Source organism: Lepidochelys kempii, chromosome 7 (genome assembly GCF_965140265.1).
Source record: "Lepidochelys kempii isolate rLepKem1 chromosome 7, rLepKem1.hap2, whole genome shotgun sequence".
Lineage (NCBI taxonomy): Eukaryota > Metazoa > Chordata > Testudines > Cheloniidae > Lepidochelys > Lepidochelys kempii.
In genome coordinates, this window is record NC_133262.1 from 866,788 (window position 1) to 887,313 (window position 20,526).

The following is a 20,526-nucleotide window of genomic DNA, read 5'->3' on the forward strand; positions in this document are numbered from 1 at the left end:
CCCCAGGCCACCCCATGGGACCCCCCCCAGAATCCCCCCCACTCCTGCCCCGTGAGAGCCCTCCCCCTCCTCCAGAGCGGCCACAGGGGTCCCTCCTACCCCCCCCCAGGCCACCCCATGGGACCCCCCCCAGAATCCCCCCCACTCCTGCCCCGTGAGAGCCCTCCCCCTCCTCCAGAGCGGCCACAGGGGTCCCTCCTACCCCCCCCCAGGCCACCCCATGGGACCCCCCCCAGAATCCCCCCCACTCCTGCCCCGTGAGAGCCCTCCCCCTCCTCCAGAGCGGCCACAGGGGTCCCTCCTACCCCCCCCAGGCCACCCCATGGGACCCCCCCCAGAATCCCCCCCACTCCTGCCCCGTGAGAGCCCTCCCCCTCCTCCAGAGCGGCCACAGGGGTCCCTCCTACCCCCCCCCAGGCCACCCCATGGGACCCCCCCCAGAATCCCCCCCACTCCTGCCCCGTGAGAGCCCTCCCCCTCCTCCAGAGCGGCCACAGGAGTCCCTCCTACCCCCCCCCAGGCCACCCCATGGGACCCCCCCCAGAATCCCAACACACGCCAGCCCCAGGCCACCCCATGGAGTCCCCCCGCCAACCCATTGCATTTCTCCAGGCCCCTTCCTCATGCTGCCCCACGGGTGCTCCGCTCACCCCTTTGCACTTCACAGCCCCCAGCTCCCCCCCGGCCCACGCAGCACAGGACCAGCCAGCCGGGCCGGGCCAGGCCCAGGGCAACTTGCCCTGGGGGGTTCCCCGTAGCGCCCCAGGCTGCGGGCCCTTCTCTCTCCCACGCTCCCTCCTGCCCCGTTACAGCCTACGGAGGCAGCAGCCCTGGACAGCGGAGCGTTGACCAGGTCTTTCCTCCCTGCTGCAAACGGGCTACCTGCCAGCGTCCCGAAACGCCCCAGTTCTCCTGTCAGGACAGAGGGAGAACGGCAGTGCCCACTGCCTTCTCTAGCCCATTCATTCCCCAGGCCACCTTAATCCGCTCCCCCCTTGTCCCTTCTCTAATGGAGACAGGCCCAAGTGTTTCAGGCTCTCTGCCTGGGGGCTTTCCAGCCCCAGACCATTCGCGTTGCCTCTGCCCAAGCCCCTGGATTCCTGCTGCGTTCTGGCGGAGACGTGGGGACTAGCACTGATCACAGCATCCCAGAGGAGGCTTTTTCATCCTTGCGCATCCCACCTGTTTATTTGCTTGTTCACTGCGGCTGCACACGGAGCAGAGCTTCCACTGACCCGGCCCAAGAACAGCCAGGCCTTTTCCCTGGGTCATTACAGTTCCTTGAGAGCCCTGTACAGCGAGCGAGCAGGTTGACTTATTCCTGCCAATGTTCATTTGTCTGTCAGCTCTGACTGCCATCTGCCAGTGGGTCGCCTGGTCTCCTGGCTGGTCAGACCCCCGCAGGCTCCTCTCAGTCTTCACCATCTTTATTTAAATAATTTGGTGTCATCTGCAACAATGGCTAAATTTCTCGCTTGCTAATAAATACACTGAACACCCAGCCTCGGACCCAACCATGGGCCAAGAACTTTCCAACTCTCCAATTGTCCTCTCAGGAAGAGGGTGTGGGGAGCGAGGCAGGTGTAGAAAAGTCCGTGAGCCACCGAGGCAGCTCCATGTAGCCACAGCTTGACCGTGCTCATGGCCTCAGGCCTTCCCCACCTTTTGCCAGACTGGATAACCTAGGCGGGGGTTTCTGGCTCCAGCCCTGTCTGAGGCCCTTTGGAAGTCCCACTCCAAGACTGAGCTGCTCACAGAATTCCAGCAGCCTAGAGCCCCCAACAGTGCTTTGCAGAGGCCAGGGAGACCCTGGGGGTTCCCCTTCAACTAGTCAATATAGTCCCAGCTCTTCAGCTGGCACACTTCCCTCCCTAGCCAGAATGACACGGAAAGCCTCCTGCGTGTGTGTCAGCCGATAGGTTTGCTCCAGTTTTAGCCCACTAACAACAGGGACCTCCCAGAGCTGCTGGCATCATGGCCAGGGGCTGGAGCAGGCCTCACCTGCTCCCATGCCCTGATACGACCATTCAAGCTTTCAGAGAAAGTGGTGCAAGGACCCTCTGACCACCCCCCAGACCAGCGGGCCCAAGAGCCAGCCCCAGAGTCTCCCAGCGAACAGGGAGGTGAGTGAAGAAACCGCTGGAGAGAAAACAAAGGTTTCCCTGGCTGGAACCTATCCTTGTGCACCTTCGGTTGGGGGAGGCCAGGGGGCAGACAACTGGCATTCGGGAAGCCCAGAAGGTGCCCAGTGCTGGACTAGAGAGAGCACCCACAGGGCTGGCAGAACTCCAGCCCACCCCACTAAGGCAAGTAGCAGCTTCCCCACCCACCCGATGGGCAGCAGCTAGGTTTGGAGGGTCTCTGCTCTCCAGCCCCCTACTCCCTGGCAGGGCCTGTGCAGAGAGCACCCACCCACGGGCAGTGGTGCGGGGCACTGACATGAGACAGGTGCACGGCCACCTCATCCCTCCCCTGCCCCATCAGCTAAAAGCTGTCATTCTCATGCAGAGCCCAGCAGGCAGCACCCCCAGCACAGGCCTGACCCAGCCTTGGTGCTGAGACCCCCAGAGCCTCAAATCTCAGCAGCAACTGGGCTGCTCCCGCTAAGCAGAGGGGAGCCCAGGACCCCTGCCTGGCCCCAGCTCAATCCCTCTGGGTTCTGCCCAGTTGGCACAGCCCCAGCCATGGTGTCCCTGCCCTCCCAGGAGACGGCTACTACAGCCAGAAGGAGCTCCACAAGCTAGGACTAAGGTGCTCTCCCAGCCAGGCACAGCCTGTGCCTCCCCGCAAGGGGCAAGCCTCATAGGGGGCACCTCTGCAGCTGAGTGCAGGGGCCCCAGGTGGAGCGCAGAGGCAGAGATCCAGGTCCTGCACTTCAGCCAGCCCCTGCCCCTCCATTTGCTACCGTCTTCCTGCCCACCCAGCACTGCCAGAATTGCCCTGGCACGACCTGTACAGCAGGGGAGCGTTCCTTCCCCCTTTGCCTCAGGCCCCCTCCGCTCTGCTGCATGCCCACCCCCACTGCTGCGCTGGCCTGAGGCAAAGCGAGGGGCTGCCCTTCGGGCCTCAACTTCCCATCGCACTTCGGCAGCTCCCTCCTGTGGCTGGACAGCCTCCAGCCATGGAGACTTCTAGCCCCACTCCCCCAGGGGCCAGCCCCCCACCCAGGGGAAGGGGACAGGGACACAACTAGAGCCCCCTGCTTTGGCAGCTCCTGCTGCACCTGGGGACTGGCTGGAAGTGGAACAGAGATGCACTGTCCAGCAGGTCTGTATCCTCCCCACTCCCCGGAGCTACACGCCCGCCCCATGGAGACGCCCCAGGCAGTGGGGCTGGAGGCTGCAGTGCAGCTGATGGCAGGGCTGTCACGGCTTTCCAAGAATAACAGCAGGGCCCAGGTGCACCCGGAAAGGGAAGCTGGGCTGTTCCCAGGGTCACAGCACTCTCTGCTGCTCACAACTGGGCATGTGGGGGGTACCCAGACCCTGGTTTCTCCAGGCAGCAGCTCCCTGCTTGGCTTCAGGCCCTTTGGAGGCGGGGGCTATGCTAGCAGGGCTGGTCAGCCCCTGCCCTTGCCCATGCGACCAGGAGAGAGGCCGGGACCAGTGATCCTTCTAGACAGGCAGCTGTGCTTGTGTGGTCCTGGGGCGGCTGGATGGCTCTCGCCTGCAGCCAGACAAGTGCTCTAGATCTACAGCCAGATAGGCCAGAAAGGAAAGAGCGCTGCCTACAAGCAGACGGATGAGGGAGCCCTCTGGTGCCCTTGGCTGCAGCAGGGATCCAAAGAACAGGCCTAGGAGAAGGGCCCTGGCCCAGCCCTGCGCAGCACCCGCCCCTGCAGATCACCTGCCCCAGGGAGCAGGCCCGCCGGGGGCTGGGAAGGGAGAGCGCACCTTGCACAGCATAGTAGGGAAGGGAGATGGGGGAGCTGAGCACCCCAGGGAGAAGGGGGAGTCCAGGGAGCTGCTCAGGGAGGTGCAGGCAGGGACACACATGGGGGCTCTGCCTCCCCAGGGCCTGGCAAACCCCTCCAGCCCAGCCCCAGGCAGACAGAGTGAGCCTGTGCCCGGCCCCAGGCAGACAAGGCCAGGGAAGTCACTGCTAAGGCCTAGGGTCGGAGCCTCCCTGTCCCCGGCGAGGAGCGGTCTGTGCAGGCAGAGGGAGCCCAGCTGGGCAGCCAGTCTGGAGAGACAGGGCAGGCTGAGGCACTTCCCCATTAGCCATCCAGGAGCTTGAGGATGCTCTCGCGCTCCTTCAGGGTCTTCCAGGCCTGGTCCTTCTCCTTCTTGGTGGGCGTGCGCTTCTTCTGGCGTGCCGCCATGATCTTGCGGAAGGCGTCCATGACCTCATTGTCAGCCACACGCACACGTTGCCGCAGAACCTGCCTGTGTAGCTCATCCTTGGCCAGCCTGGGGAGAGAGGCAGAGCCGTCAGCTGTGGCCTAGCCTCCTGCCAGCACCTCTGGCCCCACACCCACCTGAGCAGCTCCTGCTTCTTGGCCCGGTTGTGAGCACTGAGCGCCTTGAGCTCGGCCTGCCTCTTGCGCAGCTCTGCCAGGACCTCATCCTCCGAGTCCTCGGGGGGGCGGTCCTCGGACTCCAGCAGGCCTTGGGCAATCAGCTCCTCCTTGAGCCGCCCCTCCAGGGACTTGGTGTGGGGGACGCTGCAAGGGGCAGAGAAGGGAGCTTCTGTGAGGCCCTGGCAGCACACCACCCCAGCTACTGCAGCAGCACACCTGCTAGATCAGCAAAGAGCCGGACGGCCCTCCCTTTGTCCCCTCCCCTCCGCCCAGGAGTGGGCAGGGCTGGCCCTCACTCCAGAAAGGAGGCAGTGAGAACTAACCAGGCTCCCCACCCAGATCTCACCCACAGGCTGGCTGCTTCCGACTCCAACTCGGCAAGAGTATGAGCCCATTCCTCTCCCTTGGCTCTGGTGCTGCCTGCCAGGCACAGGAGAGCCCAGGCTCTAGAGCACTGGATCTCAGAGGGGACAGGAGAGTTCTGCTCAGGGGCTGAACACACCAGGCTCTCTAACCCTTGAACTTCTCCCTGAGCAATTCCTCAACGCATGTAGACACGAGAAGAGAAGTTTCTTCTCTGCTCCTACTACAATTCTGTGAGGGGGTCAGCGCGCATGTGGACAAGGGGGATCCAGTAGATATGGTGTACTTAGATCATCAGAAAGCCTTTGACAAGGTCCCTCACCAAAGGCTCTTAAGCAAAGTAAGCTGTCATGGGATAAGAGGGAAGGTCCTCTCATAGATCGGTAACAGGCTAAAAAGATAGGAAACAAAGGGTAGGAATCGATGATCAGTTTTCAGAATGGAGAGAGGTAAATAGTGGTGACCCCCAGGGGTCTGTACTGGGCCCACTGCTGTTCAACATATTCATATCCAACATATCCAACTGATCTGGAAAAGGGGTAAACAGTGAGGTGGCAAAATCTGCAGATGATACAAAACTATTCAAGATAGTTAAATCCGAAACTGACTGCAAAGAAGCTACAAAAAGGATTTCTCAAAACTGGGTGACTGGGCAACAAAATGGCAGATGAAATTCCATGTGGATAAATGCAAAGTAATGCACGCTGAAAAACAATCACAACTATACAGATAAAATAATGGGGGTCTCAATTAGCTGTTACAACTCAAGAAAGATCTTGGATGAATTCAAACTGGAACAGGTACAAAGAAGGGCTACTAGGATGATCCGAGGAATGGAAAACCTGTCTTATGAAAGGTTTCAGAGTAACAGCCGTGTTAGTCTGTATTCGCAAAAAGAAAAGGAGTACTTGTGGCACCTTAGAGACTAACCAATTTATTTGAGCATAAGCTTTCATGAGCTACAGCTCACTTCATCGGATGCATACCATGGAAACTGCAGAAGACATTCTATACACAGAGACCATGAAACAATACCTCCTCCCGCCCCACTGTTCTGCTGGTAATAGCTTATCTAAAGTGATCATCAAGTTGGGCCATTTCCAGCACAAATCCATGAAATCTTATGAAAGGAGATTCAAGGAGCTTGGCTTAGCCTAACCAAAAGAAGGTTGAGGGGAGATATAATTGCTTTCTATAAATATATCAGAGGGATAAATACCAGAGAGGGAGAGGAATTATTTAAGCTCAGTACCAATGTGGACACAAGAACAAATGGATATAAACTGGTCATTTGGAAGTTTAGACTTAAAATTAGACGAAGGTTTCTAACCATCAGAGGAGTGAAATTCTGGAACAGCCTTCCAAGGGAAGCAGTGGGGGCAAAAGACCTATCTGGCTTCAAAATTAAACTCGGTAATTTTATGGAAGAGATGGTATGATGGGATAACATGATTTTGGCAATTAATTGATCTTTAACTATTCATGGTAAATAGGCCCAATGGCCTGTGATGGGATGTTAGATGAGGTGGGATCTGAGTTACTATAGAGAATTCTTTCCTGGGTATCTGCCTGGTGATTCTTGCCCACGTGCTCAGGGTTCAGCTGATTGCTATATTTGGGGTCAGGAAGGAATTTTCCTCCAGGGCAGATTGGAAGAGGCCCTGGGGGTTTTTCCACCTTCCTCTGCAGCATGGGGCACGAGTCACTTGCTGTATAAGTAGGGGCATAGCGAGCAGATCGAGGGACGTGATCGTTCCCCTCTATTCGACATTGGTGAGGCCTCATCTGGAGTACTGTGTCCAGTTTTGGGCCCCACACTTCAAGAAGGATGTGGATAAATTGGAGAGAGTCCAGCGAAGGGCAACAAAAATGATTAGGGGACTGGAACACATGAGTTATGAGGAGAGGCTGAGGGAGCTGGGATTGTTTAGCCTGCAGAAGAGAAGAATGAGGGGGGATTTGATAGCTGCTTTCAACTACCTGAAAGGGGGTTCCAAAGAGGATGGCTCTAGACTGTTCTCAATGGTAGCAGATGACAGAACGAGGAGTAATGGTCTCAAGTTGCAGTGGGGGAGGTTTAGATTGGATATTAGGAAAAACTTTTTCACTAAGAGGGTGGTGAAACACTGGAATGCGTTACCTAGGGAGGTGGTAGAATCTCCTTCCTTAGAGGTTTTTAAGGTCAGGCTTGACAAAGCCCTGGCTGGGATGATTTAACTGGGAATTGGTCCTGCTTTGAGCAGGGGGTTGGACTAGATGACCTTCTGGGGTCCCTTCCAACCCTGATATTCTATGATTCTATGATTCTATGGAGGATTCTCTGTGCCTTGAAGTCTTTAAACCATGATTTGAGGATTTCAATAGCTCAGACATAGGTGAGAGGTTTATTGCTGGAGTGGATGGGTGAGCTTCGGTGGCCTGCACTGTGCAGAAGGCCAGACTAGATGATCATAATGGTCCATTCTGACCTTAATATCTATGAGTCTATGAATCATTGCGGATAGTTCTCAGAAAACATCCACTTGATGTGCAGCAGCAGCCAAAAAAGCGAACAGAATGTTGGGAATGGCTAGACGACTATGCACACACTAAATAAATAAAATTAAGAAAGGGATAGATAAGACAGAAAATATTGTACTACCTCTTGTGACAGGGTCGGGCCAGAGGGCTACAGGAGAGTAACAGAAGGCAGATATATTAGCCCCAGGCTAAGTAGGTCCCTTTTCTCTGGGTAAGGTAACAGGGAAGGTTCCAGAACAATCAGGAACCTTCTGGAGACAGGTTTCAGAGTAACAGCCGTGTTAGTCTGTATTCGCAAAAAGAAAAGGAGTACTTGTGGCACCTTAGAGACGAACCAATTTATTTGAGCATGAGCTTTCGTGAGCTACAGCTCACTTCATCGGATGCATACCGTGGAAACTGCAGCAGACTTCATATACACACAGAGAATATGAAACAATACCTCCTCCCACCCCACTGTCCTGCTGGTAATAGCTTATCTAAAGTGATCATCAAGTTGGGCCATTTCCAGCACAAATCCAGGTTTTCTCACCCTCCACACACAAATTCACTCTCCTGCTGGTGATAGCCCATCCAAAGTGACAACTCTCTACACAATGTGCATGATAATCAAGGTGGGCCATTTCCAGCACAAATCCAGGTTTTCTCACCCCCCCACCCCCATACACACACAAACTCACTCTCCTGCTGGTAATAGCTCATCCAAACTGACCACTCTCCAAGTTTAAATCCAAGTTAAACCAGAACATCTGGGGGGGGGGGGTAGGAAAAAACAAGGGGAAATAGGCTACCTTGCATAATGACATAATGACTTCTGGAGACAATTAAGACAGGCTGATTAGAACACCTGCAGCCAATCAAGAAGCTGCTAGAATCAGTTAGGCAGGCTAATCACGGCACCTGGGTTTTAAAAAGGAGCTCACTTCTGTTTGTGGTGTGCGTGTGAGGAGCTGAGAGTGAGAACATGGACTGCTGGAGGACTGAGGAGTACAAGCATTATCAGACACCAGGAGGAAGGTCCTATGGTGAGGATAAAGAAGGGGTTGGGAGGAGGCCATGGGGAAGTAGCCCAGGGAGTTGGAGCTGTCGCACAGCTGTTCCAGGAGGCACTGTAGACAGCTGCAATCCACAGGGCCCTGGGCCGGAACCCAGAGTAGAGGGCAGGCCCGGGTTCCCCCCAAATCCTCCCAACTGCTGGTCAGACACAGGAGGAGTTGACCTGGACTGTGGATTCATGAAAATGGCCAAGCTGAGGGCTGCCATGAAGCTGCAAGACTAGCAAATCCACCAATAAGTGCAAGACTCACCAAGGTAGAGGAGGAACTTTGTCACAACTGGTGTGAGCAGTGGGATCTGGTGTGCATGAGCGTGGCGGGAGGAGGAGGGTGTTGGTGGGGGGGGGGAGGGAAGAAGGTCTATTTTTATTTTTTCTCACCACAATGGAGGTGGTGCGGACACTGATACAAGCCACGGCTGCCCAGCAGGAGGCTACTCGTGTCCAGGCAGCCGCCCAACAGGAGGCAGTGCAGCTGCAGCAAGAGACTAATCGCCTGATGGACCAGGCTGCTCAAGACCGGACTATGTTGCGGGAACTAATAAACCAGGTAAAGGCCCTTACAGAGCTGAACCACGGCCATGATGGGACGCAGATCATGCGGGCCAGCAACTGGCTGCAGAAAATTACGCGGAAGGATGATGTAGAGGCATACCTCCTGGCCTTTGAGAGAACAGCCCTGCGGGAGGCTTGGCCCTGAGAACAGTGGTCTGGCATCCTCGCTCCATTCCTGTGTGGGGAGGCCCAGAAGGTCTACTATGATTTGCCTGAAGAGGTTGCGGCTGACAACCCCCAGGTGAAAGCAGAGATCCTGGCCAGATCTGGGGTAACGACCGCAGGGCAGGCCCAGCGATATCATGAGTGGAGGTACCAGGAAAATAAAACCTCGCGGTCCCAATCATATGACCTCATCCATCTCACATGAAAGTGGTTACAAACTGAGTCGATACTAGAGGTTCTGGTCATCGACCAGTACAGGAGAGGACTACCACCAGACCTTCGCGCCTGGGTAAGCCAGAACGAACCCTCCCCCTACGACGAGGTTGTCGCGCTGGTAGACAGGTGAAGGACGGCGAGGGAGCTGACCCAACCCGTTAAGGACGAAGCACCCCGGGTTACACTACAGCACCAAGCCCTAGAGCTCGGGTGACTGGGCCACCAGGAAAGCCCAGGTGGAAAAAGAGAGGGGCTGAAGGCCACCAGAAGCCACAAAGAGTCAGAGCACTGAGGGGGAAGAGGATCGTGATGTTAGACTGCCCAAACCAAGAGACCAGGGAACTCCTAGGATTCCATAGAGACGTTATGCCTGTGGGGAGTGGGGACACATAGCTGCAGTGTCCCAATGCCGAGGAGCCTATGCAGTGTAACCTGGGGAACTGGGCAGACCCATGCTCCCTAATCCACCTTGTGGGGGTCTCACTAACCCCACATATGTACACTAGACCAGTGAAGCTAAATGGGGTAGAGACCACAGCACTGGCTGATTCGGGGAGTGCTATCACGCTTGTCTCAGGGAAGCTCGAGAAGCGCAGTCCGCTGCTGTGGGCTAAGCGTACGGGGATAACATGCATCCATGGGACAGTTGGTTATTACCCCACCATCCCAGTAAAAAATAGAGATTCAGGGGAACACTACTGAGGTAGCAGCAGGTGTAGTCCCAAAATTCCCATACCCGGTGCTCATAGGGAGGGACTTCCCAGGGTTTGGAGACTTACTCCCAGTAGGGGAATTGGAGAAAGGGGGAAGCCCTGAAAGTAGTGAGGCATCCACAGTAGACTGTCAGCCCCCAACCTTCTCTGAAATATCCCCAGATTTGTTCTCCACTACCAGACAGCGTAGAAAGACAAAAAGGGAAAGAAGGGAAGCTAAGGCCTTGGGAACCCGAATACCGGCCCAAAGCCAGAGGGTCGCTCTCGTAGGTAGGCGGACCCGAAAGACGCCAGCTGAAAAGGAGGCCACCCAGGAGGGAGAAGCACCCGAATCTGAACCACACCCTAATGCCTCTGAATCAGTAGAGGCAACAGAGACTGGCCCCCTAGCTCTCGGGCAGATTAGCCCCGGGAGAGGAAATTTTGGACGGGACCAGGCTGAAGACCCAAGGTACGACAACATTAGGAAGGTGACCGAAACAGATGGGGCCCCCATGGAAGGGAAAACCCAGGGACCAGGACCCTACTTCATAATGAAGAAGAATCTCTTATACCGAGTTTGCACCAGTACAGGGCAGAAGGTACAGCAGATCTTAGTACCTCAAAAACACCAGAATACTGTATTAAGTCTGGCCAATAGTCATCTTTTTGGGAGGCATTTGGGGGTAGAGAAGACCTTGGGACGGGTCCTGCGACGATTCTTCTGGCCCGGAGTACATGAAGTGCGGAGGTACTGTGCGTCCTGCCCAGAGTGTCAGCTGCACAGTCCCGATCCCCACTTGAGGGCACCTTTAGTACCCCTTCGCATCATAGAGTGCCCCTTCAAATGAACAGCCATGGACCTAGTGGGACCCCTGGAGAAGACAGCCTGGGGCCACCAATATATACTTGTCGTTCTGGATTATGCTACTCGCTACCCAGAAGCCGTCCCCCTGCGGAACACGGCCTCTAAAACGATAGCTAAAGAGTTGGTGGGGATCTTTGCCTGAGTGGGGCTACCAAAGGAGATATTAACAGACCAAGGTACCCCATTTATGTCTAAGCTAATGAAGGACCCGTGTATGCTGCTCCATATACATACCCTGAGAACTTCAGTCTATCATCCGCAGACCGATGGGCTGGTAGAAAGTGGTAAATTGGGACAGGAAGGATTGGGACACCCTACTACCCTACCTATGTTAGCAATCCGGGAGGTACCTCAGGCCTCAACTGGGTTTTCCCCCCTTTGAATTATTATACGGACGCCACCCCCATGGCATACTAGATATTGCAAAAGAAATCTGGGAAGAGGAACCCAGTGAGGGGAGGAATATAATTGACCATCCGTTGCAGATGCGAGAACGGATAGCCCGGGTCACCCCTATTGTACGGGAACATTTGGAAAAGGGGCAGGAGGCCCAGCGAACCCATTACAATTGCCAGGCAAAAGTCCGACCGTTCCAACCAGGGGATTGGGTGATGGTGTTGGCACCCAAAGCAGAAAGCAAGCTTTTGGACCAATGGCAGGGGCCCTATGAGGTGGTTGAACCTGTGGGGGAAGTAACCTACAAGGTGCTGCAGCCAGGACACCAGAAACAAGAACAAATTTATCCCAGTAACCTCTTAAAGCCTTGGCACCAACGAGAAGGTGTGTAGTGGCCCAAGAGACCCTGATCCAGGGAAATAGTATGCAGAAGCAGATCAGGATATCCACTGATCTGACACCAAACCAGAAGAAGGAGGTATCGGTTGATCAACCGATACCAGGACATGTTTTCAACCAAACCAGGCCGGACCACTGAAGCATATCACCATATTATCACAGACCCTGGGGCAAAGGTAACTTTAAGGCCCTGCCGGGTCCCAGCAGCAAAAAGGGAGGAGATCAAGTCAGAGGTAAAAAGGATGTTGGAGCTGGGAGTCATCGAAGAGTCCCACAGTCAATGGTCAAGCCTGACTGTGTTGGTGCTCAAACCCGATGGCACCACTAGGTTTTGTAATGACTTTCGCTGGCTGAATGAGATATCCAAATTCGATGCATACCCCATACCTCGTATCAATGAGTTAGTTGACCACCTGGGCAATGCCTGATTTTTGACCACCCTTGATTTAACAAACGGATCCTGGCAGATTCCCCTTGCCAAAGATGCGAAAGAAAAGATGGCACTCTCTACCCCCAGAGGATCTGTTTCAATATACTGTTCTTCCTTTTAGACTACATGGGGCACCTGCCACCTTCCAGCGTCTTATGGACAAGCTCCTACGGCCCCATACCGGTTATGCAGCGGCATACCTGGATGATGTGATTATTCACACCCCCAACTGGGAAACCCACTTAGGAAAGGTGGAAGCAGTTTTGGACACGCTAAGACAGGCTGGCCTCACAGCCAACCCAGCCAAGTGTGCTATAGGGCTAACCGAGGCTGAATTCCTTGGCTACATTGTAGGAAGGGGCATGGTCAAGCCCAACTAAAACTAGAGGCTATCCAAAATTGGCCCCAGCCGAATCGGAAAAAGCAAGTCTGGGCATTCCTGGGTGTGGTGGGGTACTACCGATGATTTATTCCCCATTTTGCTACCAGAGCAAGTCCCCTGACAGACCTGATAAAAGCCTGGGGTCCAGACATGGTGAAGTGGACAGATGCCGCAGAGAGAGCATTCATGGATCTACAGACAGCCCTCTGTAGTAACCCTGTGCTTATAGCCCCAGACTTCAACAAAGAATTCCATTTTACAAACAGATGCATCTGAAGTAGGACTGGGAGCTGTCCCATCAGATGGTCGGAGATGAAGAACACCCAATCCTCTACCTCAGCAGGAAACTCCTGCAGAGAGAGCAGAAGTATGCCAAGCTTGAAAGAGTGCCTAGCTGTGAAATGGGCCATGGAAACACTATGTTATTACCTTCTGGGACAACGGTTTACTCTTGTGACTGACCATGCACCCCTCCAGTGGATGCAGCGAAATAAAGAGAAGAACACAAGGTTGACCAGATGGCTCCTGTCCCTACAACCTTTCCAATTCACCATACACCATCAGGCTGGAAGCCACCATGGCAATACAGATGGCTTGTCACAAGTACACTGCCTGACGTCCCAAGTTGCCCAACCCCACAGTGTTGGGCAGAGGGGGGGATATGTGACAGGGTCGGGCCAGATGGCTACAGGAGAGTAATAGAAGGCAGATATATTAGCCCCAGGCTAAGTAGGTCCCTTTTCCCTGGGTAACGTAACAGGGAAGGTTCCAGAACAATTAAGACAGGCTGATTAGAACACCTGCAGCCAATTAAGGCAGGCTATCACGGCACCTGGGTTTTAAAAGGGAGCTCACTTCTGTTTGTGGTGTGCGTGTGAGGAACTGAGAGTGAGAATGTGGACTATTGGAGGACTGAGGTGTACAAGCATTATCAGACACCAGGAGGAAGGTCCTATGGTGAGGATAAAGAAGGTGTTGGGAGGAGGCCATGGGGAAGTAGCCCAGAGAGTTGGAGCTGTCGCACAGCTGTTCCAGGAGGCACTCTAGACAGCTGCATTCCACAGGGCCCTGGGCCGGAACCCGGAGTAGAGGACGGGCCCGGGTTCCCCCCAAACCTCCCAACTGCTGGTCAGACACAGGAGGAGTTGACCTGGACTGTGGGTTCAGAAAAACGGCCAAGCTGAGGGCTGCTGTGAAGCTCCAGGCAAGCAAATCTGCCAATAAGCGCAAGACGCACCAAGGTAGAGCAGGAACTTTGTCACACTCTATATAAATCCATGATACGCCCATATCTTGAATACTGCCTGTAGATGTGGTCGCCCCATCTCAAAAAAGCTATATTGGAATTGGAAAATGTTCAGAAAAGGGTAACAAAAATTATTAGGGGTATGGAACAGCTACCATATGACCAGAGATTAATAAGACAGGGGACTTTTCAGCTTGGAAAAGAGACGACTAAGGGGGGATATGATTGAGGTCTATAAAATCATGACTGGTGTGGAGAAAGTAGATAAAGTGTTATTTACTTCTTGTCATAACACAAGAACTAGGGGTCACCCAATGAAGTTAATAGGCAGCAGGTTTAAAACACACAAAAGGAAGTATTTCTTCACACAACGCACAGTCAACCTGTGGAACCCTTTGCCAGAGGATGTTGTGAAGGCCAAGACTATAACAGGGTTCAAAAAAGATCTAGATAAGTTCATGGAGAATGGATCCATCAATGGCTATTAGCCAGGAAGGGCAGGGATGGTGTCCCTAGGCTCTGTTTGCTAGAAGCTGGGAACGGGCAAGGGGATGAATCACTTGACTGTTACCTGTTCTGTACATTCCCTCTGGGGCACCTGGCAGTGGCCATGGTCAGCAGACAGGATACGGGGCTAGATGGACCTTTGGTCTGACCCAATCTGGCCATTCTTATGTTCTTCCCTTACAGCCCCGGCACACCCACCCCAGGCCTGGGGGGCACCTCAGCACATTCAGACCAGGTTCTGGAGCAGTTTCCCAGGCAGACAAGAGCCTCTTGGCCAGGCCACCAGCCCACCAGGCTGGCTGCATAGGGCTGCTCACCTGAAGGGTTTGTTCTGGCTGCGGGGTGAAGTACCGGCACCGTCAGCTCCCGAGTCTTTGCCCGCCAGCTCTGGGATCGGGGAGTCCTCAATGGGCGAGATGATGTTCTCCTAGCAGCAGAGAAGGAGAGAAAAATGAGTTTCAAGCTGCTGGGACCCACGCCCCACGGGGTACGGCAGCCAGGGTCGCCCCGGAGCCTCACTCACCTCTACAAGTGCCTGCAGGAGGCGCTGCGTCAAGGGCCCAAACGGGCAGCCGTCCTCGGGCTGCTCCTGCTGGGACTCTGACTTCTTCAGCAGTGCATCCACATCTGCAAGAAGGAAGCGGTGAGCAGAGCGGCGGCTGCAGCAGAACAGGGCCTAACAGCCTCCACTCTGGGACTCCCCAGCTGCCCAGGGTGAGGCTGGCATGTCCCCCACCGCCCTGCACCAGGGCCGGGGACTCTCCAGCCACATGGGTGAGGCTGGCACATACCCCTACCCCCACACCAGTCCGTCAGGGCTGGGCGTGCCTGAACCACAGCCCCCCCTCCCCCCGGCATGGACGAACCCCCTCTGCCTCCCACCCCCCGGTGCTGGGTGTGGACGAACCCCCCCACCCCCTCCCACACACACCCCCATCGGTGCTAGTGGGGACAAACCCCCTGCCCCCCTCGGTGCTGGGCGTGGACAACCCCTCCAGTTCCACTCTCCCCCCTAGTGCTGGGCGTGGACGACCCCCCCCCCCCCCAGTACATGTCGCTCAGTCCCTCCATGGAGGTGCTGCCTGGGGAAGGGGAGCAGAGGCACCTTTTGTGTCCAGCTCCGTTAGTGGTCCCAGGATGCCTTTCTTCTTGTCAGCAGCCGCTGCTGCCCGGGTGCCATCCTTCTGCTCTTCCAGCAGGTCCTCCTGGGCCCAGCGCACAGAGTAATGCTTCCCCAGAGGTGGGATCTACAACAGCAGGACAGCGAGAGCAGGAGCTCAGGGAGCTGGGTTCAGAGCCCCTGCAGCCCCTCTCCCACCAGAGACGTGGCAGAGCATGGCCTTATGCTGCCCTCTGCACCCCACACTGACGAGCAGTGCCGAGCAACTCACAGTGCCAGCTAGCTGTGGTCAAGCCCTGCTGGAAGTCTCTGCAGAGAGCAGATGCATGTCCTGTAAGGGCCACTCCTTGAGCACATGCCAAGAGCTTCAGAATTCCTGCCTGAGGAAGGGCACAGCATGGCAGTCCCAGCTCCTGCCCTGCCAAGGCTAGGGGGAGTGGGCTGGGTTAGAGGCTCTCCTCCCCCTTTACCGTGTGACACACCCGCACTGACAGACAGCTGCAAGGGATTCTGCCAGAGCACTTGCACACAAGAAAGAAGAGCTTCCCCTTGATCTCAGCCCTGGGAAGCTCAGGTATGATGGATCCTGGTCAGATGCAAAGCACGCGTGGGCAGTGTCCCTCACAGCTCGGGTCTCGCCCCAGCACAGCACGCACTGAGGTTACCGGCTTGACCAGCACAAGAAGAGCCAGGTGCCAGCTGCCGCCTACGCTACACAAGGAGCGTCGTGGACTCCATTTGTCACTCCTGCATGCATACATGGGGCAGAGAGGCAGCTGGGCCGGTGCTCGGGCGCTCTCGCTGTGTGAGCTGGGAGGGCAGCGGGTGAGTACTGGCCAGGGTCCTGGCCCCCTGGACTTCTGCTTCTCACTAAGGTCTGGATTTTCATACTCCTCTCTGCAGCCCTGTACCACCCCTGACTCTGAACAGCCATTGGGTAGTGTCCCACGCATCTCCTGCCTGAAGCAGTGGGACCAGTGAGTGTGTCTGTTTGCATGAAAGGGGGGGAATTGTTCGGCGTTTGGGACAGGCACTCTTTGAACACTGTTAAAGCAGGTATTTTGGCCCAGAAATTCTGCTTTGCCACCGATTTGGAAGTGGTCAGTATATTTCAGACTCCATTTTCCCTGGAGTGGACACAAACTGCGTCTCCAGGTGCCACGGCTTTCGTTGCATTAAGCGGCAGCAGATTAAGAGGCATTTGCACTGATTGCTGTAACGCTGCAGTTTAACACTAAACCCCTCCAGAGGCTAGCACATTTCCGTCTCCCTGATTCAGTTGTCCACCATGGTGCTGCACACGAGTCCTGGGTGACCTCAAGCCTACCCAGAGCTGTGCTGAGCACTCAGAGATGCTGCACATTTCTGTCACCGCTTAGAGAGAAACCCCTGGTCTGGGACCTTCTTGCTGGTGGTGGTATCTGAGCTTGCCCAAGGCAGGGGTAAGGCTGCGCATGCAGCTTTCCCCAGGCTCTCCTGATGTGGGGCTTGGCCGTGCCATTTTGAGGTGACTTTCTGCATTCCGGCCCCACGTCCAGCCTTGAGGGCAGCACAACAGGGCTGAGCTGCAGTGACAATATCCTAATATACCAAATGTACTGCTCTCCTCTCCCTTCCACAATGCCCACTGCTCCAGCCAGGTTCTCGTTCCGCGCTGCCCAGTGGGGGATCTGAGCACTCATGGACTAACTGTCCCTGCCCTCCCTCCCCGCTGGGGTTTCTCACTGAAAACAACTTGCTGGGCCAGGGCCTGGCACAGCACAGGAAGGAGGTTTGGGCATGGCCTGCAGCATGCAGAGATCTGGGTTCGTTCAGATCCTGCAGCCGCAAGTGCCACAGTGCGGGGCCGGCCTGCGAGGAGGCTGCTGTCTCCTGCCCCTTGCAGCAGGCAGTTTGATTGTGTCTGAAAAGCAGAGGGAGGCCCAAGTGCAGGAGCAGGGGACGAGCTTTCAGATACCCAAGGCCTGGGCCACTTAGTGCCCTGGAAATGAAACCGAAATGGATGCTGTATTCCATGGAGAGCCCAGCGCCGCTCTGCTGCCCTAGAACGGGGGCAAAGCAGCACGGGCCTTTCGGAGAATACAGCCTCCAGCTCAGCTTGGTCCCACCCAGCCTGCATTGCCCGAGCACAGACAAGAGGCCCCATGGCCCTGCCCAGATCCAGAGGGGAGGGAACGGCCCACAAACACAGGCCTTTGCTGCGAGCCTCGCCCCAGTGGAGTCGACAACCACCGCAAGGTACAGGACTGAAGGGTCCAGACAGCAGGAGGATAGCGTGGGGCTTGGAGGGTGGCTGCGCCGAGGTCTTTACCTTGTAGTGCTCAGCCTCATCCTCCGGGGGTTTGAGCAGCTCCTCCAGGGTTCGCACCTCCTCACTGGTGAGGTCAGCACAGTAGGGCTCCACCGAAGCCCAGAACCTGCAGGGCAGAGCAAAGCAGGCACTCAGAGAGCAGGGGGCAGGTGGCCACCCCAAGTCGGGCACAGAGCCACTGACTTGAGCTGTGGCTGCTCCTCTACCGAGGAGATGGATTCTGTGCCCTAGGATGGCTCAGTGCCAGACCAGACTTCACTCTCATGCCATCCAAGCTCCAATTCAGCTTCGCAGCTGGTGGCTTTGACCAGGAGCAACAGGGAAATGAGTTTGTTTTCCTTGGGAACCCCCCAGTGTCCCTTTGCTCACTGTGCCCAGCTGTCTCCACCCCCATTCTCTCAGTGTCGCTTCGCACAGATACCCCATACCTGTTTGGGGCATCATTTTTGGGGATCCGAGGCATGTCAACTGGGTCGTCTGGAAACTCATATTCTTGGATCTTGGGCTGAAGGTTCTTGGATTTGGGCCGCCCAGGGCCGGGCCCTGTGCCATGGCCACCCTTCCCCTCTAGTTTCTGCTTCTTAGGCTTTCCGTGTTTAACTGGGGTGCCCAGTTCGTGCTCTTTGCCCAGCTTCAGGAACCGCCTGTCCCCCTTCTTGTCCTGCCAGTCTGTCAAAATCTGAAAGAGAATGGCACTGTGTCACACCAGACAGACAGCTGGCTGCGCCCAGAACCAGGAGCGGAAAGGGAAGGGTCTAGTTCCATCCAGGACTCCTGCCCTCAGTGAGCCGTGCCTGCCCTTTAAGGGTCCCCCCTTTCCCCTCAAGCTCTGTTCTCCCTCGCAGCTGGCATCCCTCTGCAGCTCACAGGGAGCACAACCCACAGAGAGAGAAGGAAGGGGAAACAGGCTGGGCAGACTTGCAAGACTGGCAGCAAGCAGGGCTCTGTTGTGGCATTGTCTGCCATGGGAGGGAGGAACCAGTACTGGGGAGATGGCACACTGGACAAAACAGGGGCTAGCCCCTGTATGAAGCAATTCCAGGCACAGAGAAAACAAGTTAACAGGCCTCCCGGTCAGAGCCAACCCACAGAGCAACAAGCAGTGACCCAGCTGCAGCCGTTACCACAAGGCAAAGGTTCTTGGCCTTTTAGGCCAGAGGGGGCTATGAAATCATGCAGTCTGACCTCCTGTATAGCACAAGGCCCTGGCCATTAACCATCGCTCAGCCACCCCAATAACTTGTGACATTACTTGGGACTCTGTTATGGTGTTCACTCTGAAGAGTAATGACAACTCATCAAACCCCAACATGTTAACCATTGCACAGCTGGCTTGTTTGAAGCCCACAGGATCTACCCCCTGCTGCTGGGTCAGCACTGCCCCCAAGCGGCTCTTGGCATGGGCACCATGGATTGGCAGACCCCAAATGGGCTGTGCGTGAAGTGGGGGGAGCTTTGCAGATATGGGGTACCTCTTCCATCTGCCATAGAAGGGACTTCCCTCCTGAGCCCAAATGGTCCCTGGCAAAGGGCCGCGAAGCCAAGACTGATGGACTCCAGCTGCAGCTGTACTGGGTGGCCTGGCATCCCCATGCCCATCACCCTGGTACCCCAGGCCGCCCCGAGGAACTAGGGAGCCTGACCTGCGTCTCTGCCTCCAGCACCCGCAGCCTGCGGCTGGCTGAGGACAGCAGCGTCTCCAGTTCCAGCTGTAGCGTGTCGAGCTCCTCGATGCCGATGCCATCGTCCTCAGAGCGGGCCAGCACGGCCGTGTAACGCGGGCAAACCTTCAGGTGATCCACCGACTTGAAGTCGTGGAACTGCAGTGGGCAGTCCTTGAGCTCGCTCATCGCCCAGCCGCGAGCGCGCCAGGCGCTGGGGTTTGGGGGCGCCGGGCTAGGGGGGAGCACCAGGGTATGGGGGCCAGGGGGCGCTGGCCTATGGGAGTGCCTGGAAGTGGAGGCACCAGGATATGGGGGCCCAGGGGGTGCCAGGGTATGGGGGGGGCACCGGGCAATGGGGGGCCGGGACGCAGAGGCACCAGGCTATGGGGGCCGGGCTGGGGGGGGCCGCTGGGCTGGGGGGGCACTGGGATATGGGGGGCCGGGACGCAGAAGCACAAGGATATGGGGGCCTGGGGGGGCTGCGCTGGGGGGGCACTGGGATATGGGGGTCTGGGCTGGGGGGGCCGGGACGCGGAGGCACCAGGGTTTGGGGGCCTGGGGGGCACTGGGATATGGGGGGCCGAGGGGGGCGAGGCTGGGGGGGCGCTGGGATATGGGGGGCCAGCACGCGGAGGCACCAGGGTTTGGGGGCCTGGGGGGTCTGGGCTAGGGGGGCACTGGGATACGGGGGGCCGAGGGGGGCGAGGCTGGGGGGGCGCTGGGATATGGGGGGCCGGGACACAGAGGGACCAGGGTTTGGGGGTCCGGGGGGGCGGCGGGCTGGGGGGCCGCTGGGATATGGGGGGGCCGGGCTGGGCCGGGGGGGGCGCTTCCGGGGGGCTGGGCCCAGCTGCGGAGGCCTCAGGCCGCGGCCCGCGATCGCGGGTCCAGGGAGACGGCGCCGCTCGGCGAGGCGGCCGCTACCACTGCGACGCCGGGGGAGGGGGGTTCCCACAGCACTTCCGGCGGCGCAACGATCCTCTCGGCCCTTCCGGCCGCCGTAGCCCAGGGCAGCCATACTCGATCCCCATTGGCTGGGCGCCACCCAGAGGCCCCGCCCCGCTGGCTGAACAAGCTCACTCTCCGTTCCCTAATATGGAAGCAGCGGCCGGAATGTAC

The 20,526-nt window shown here is 56.7% G+C and overlaps 1 protein-coding gene across 2 annotated transcripts; it reads right to left on the minus strand.

Annotated features, from left to right (window-relative positions):
- Nucleotides 1–1,411: 1,411 nt before the first annotated feature.
- Nucleotides 1,412–20,449, minus strand: TADA3 (transcriptional adaptor 3). 2 transcript variants are annotated; one of them, XM_073350803.1, is made up of 8 exons: nt 19,387–20,448; nt 18,172–18,422; nt 17,744–17,849; nt 15,418–15,559; nt 14,836–14,939; nt 14,630–14,739; nt 4,478–4,663; nt 1,412–4,409 (listed from the first exon to the last, which is right to left on the minus strand). In XM_073350803.1, the coding sequence occupies exons 1-8, from the start codon at nt 19,591–19,593 to the stop codon at nt 4,217–4,219; spliced, it is 1,299 nt and encodes a 432-aa protein (XP_073206904.1). In that variant the 5' UTR covers nt 19,594–20,448; the 3' UTR covers nt 1,412–4,216. The 2 variants fall into 2 exon arrangements, with proteins under 2 accessions (XP_073206904.1, XP_073206905.1); XM_073350804.1 differs by lacking the exon at nt 4,478–4,663 and having other exon boundaries at nt 19,387–20,449.
- Nucleotides 20,450–20,526: the final 77 nt, after the last annotated feature.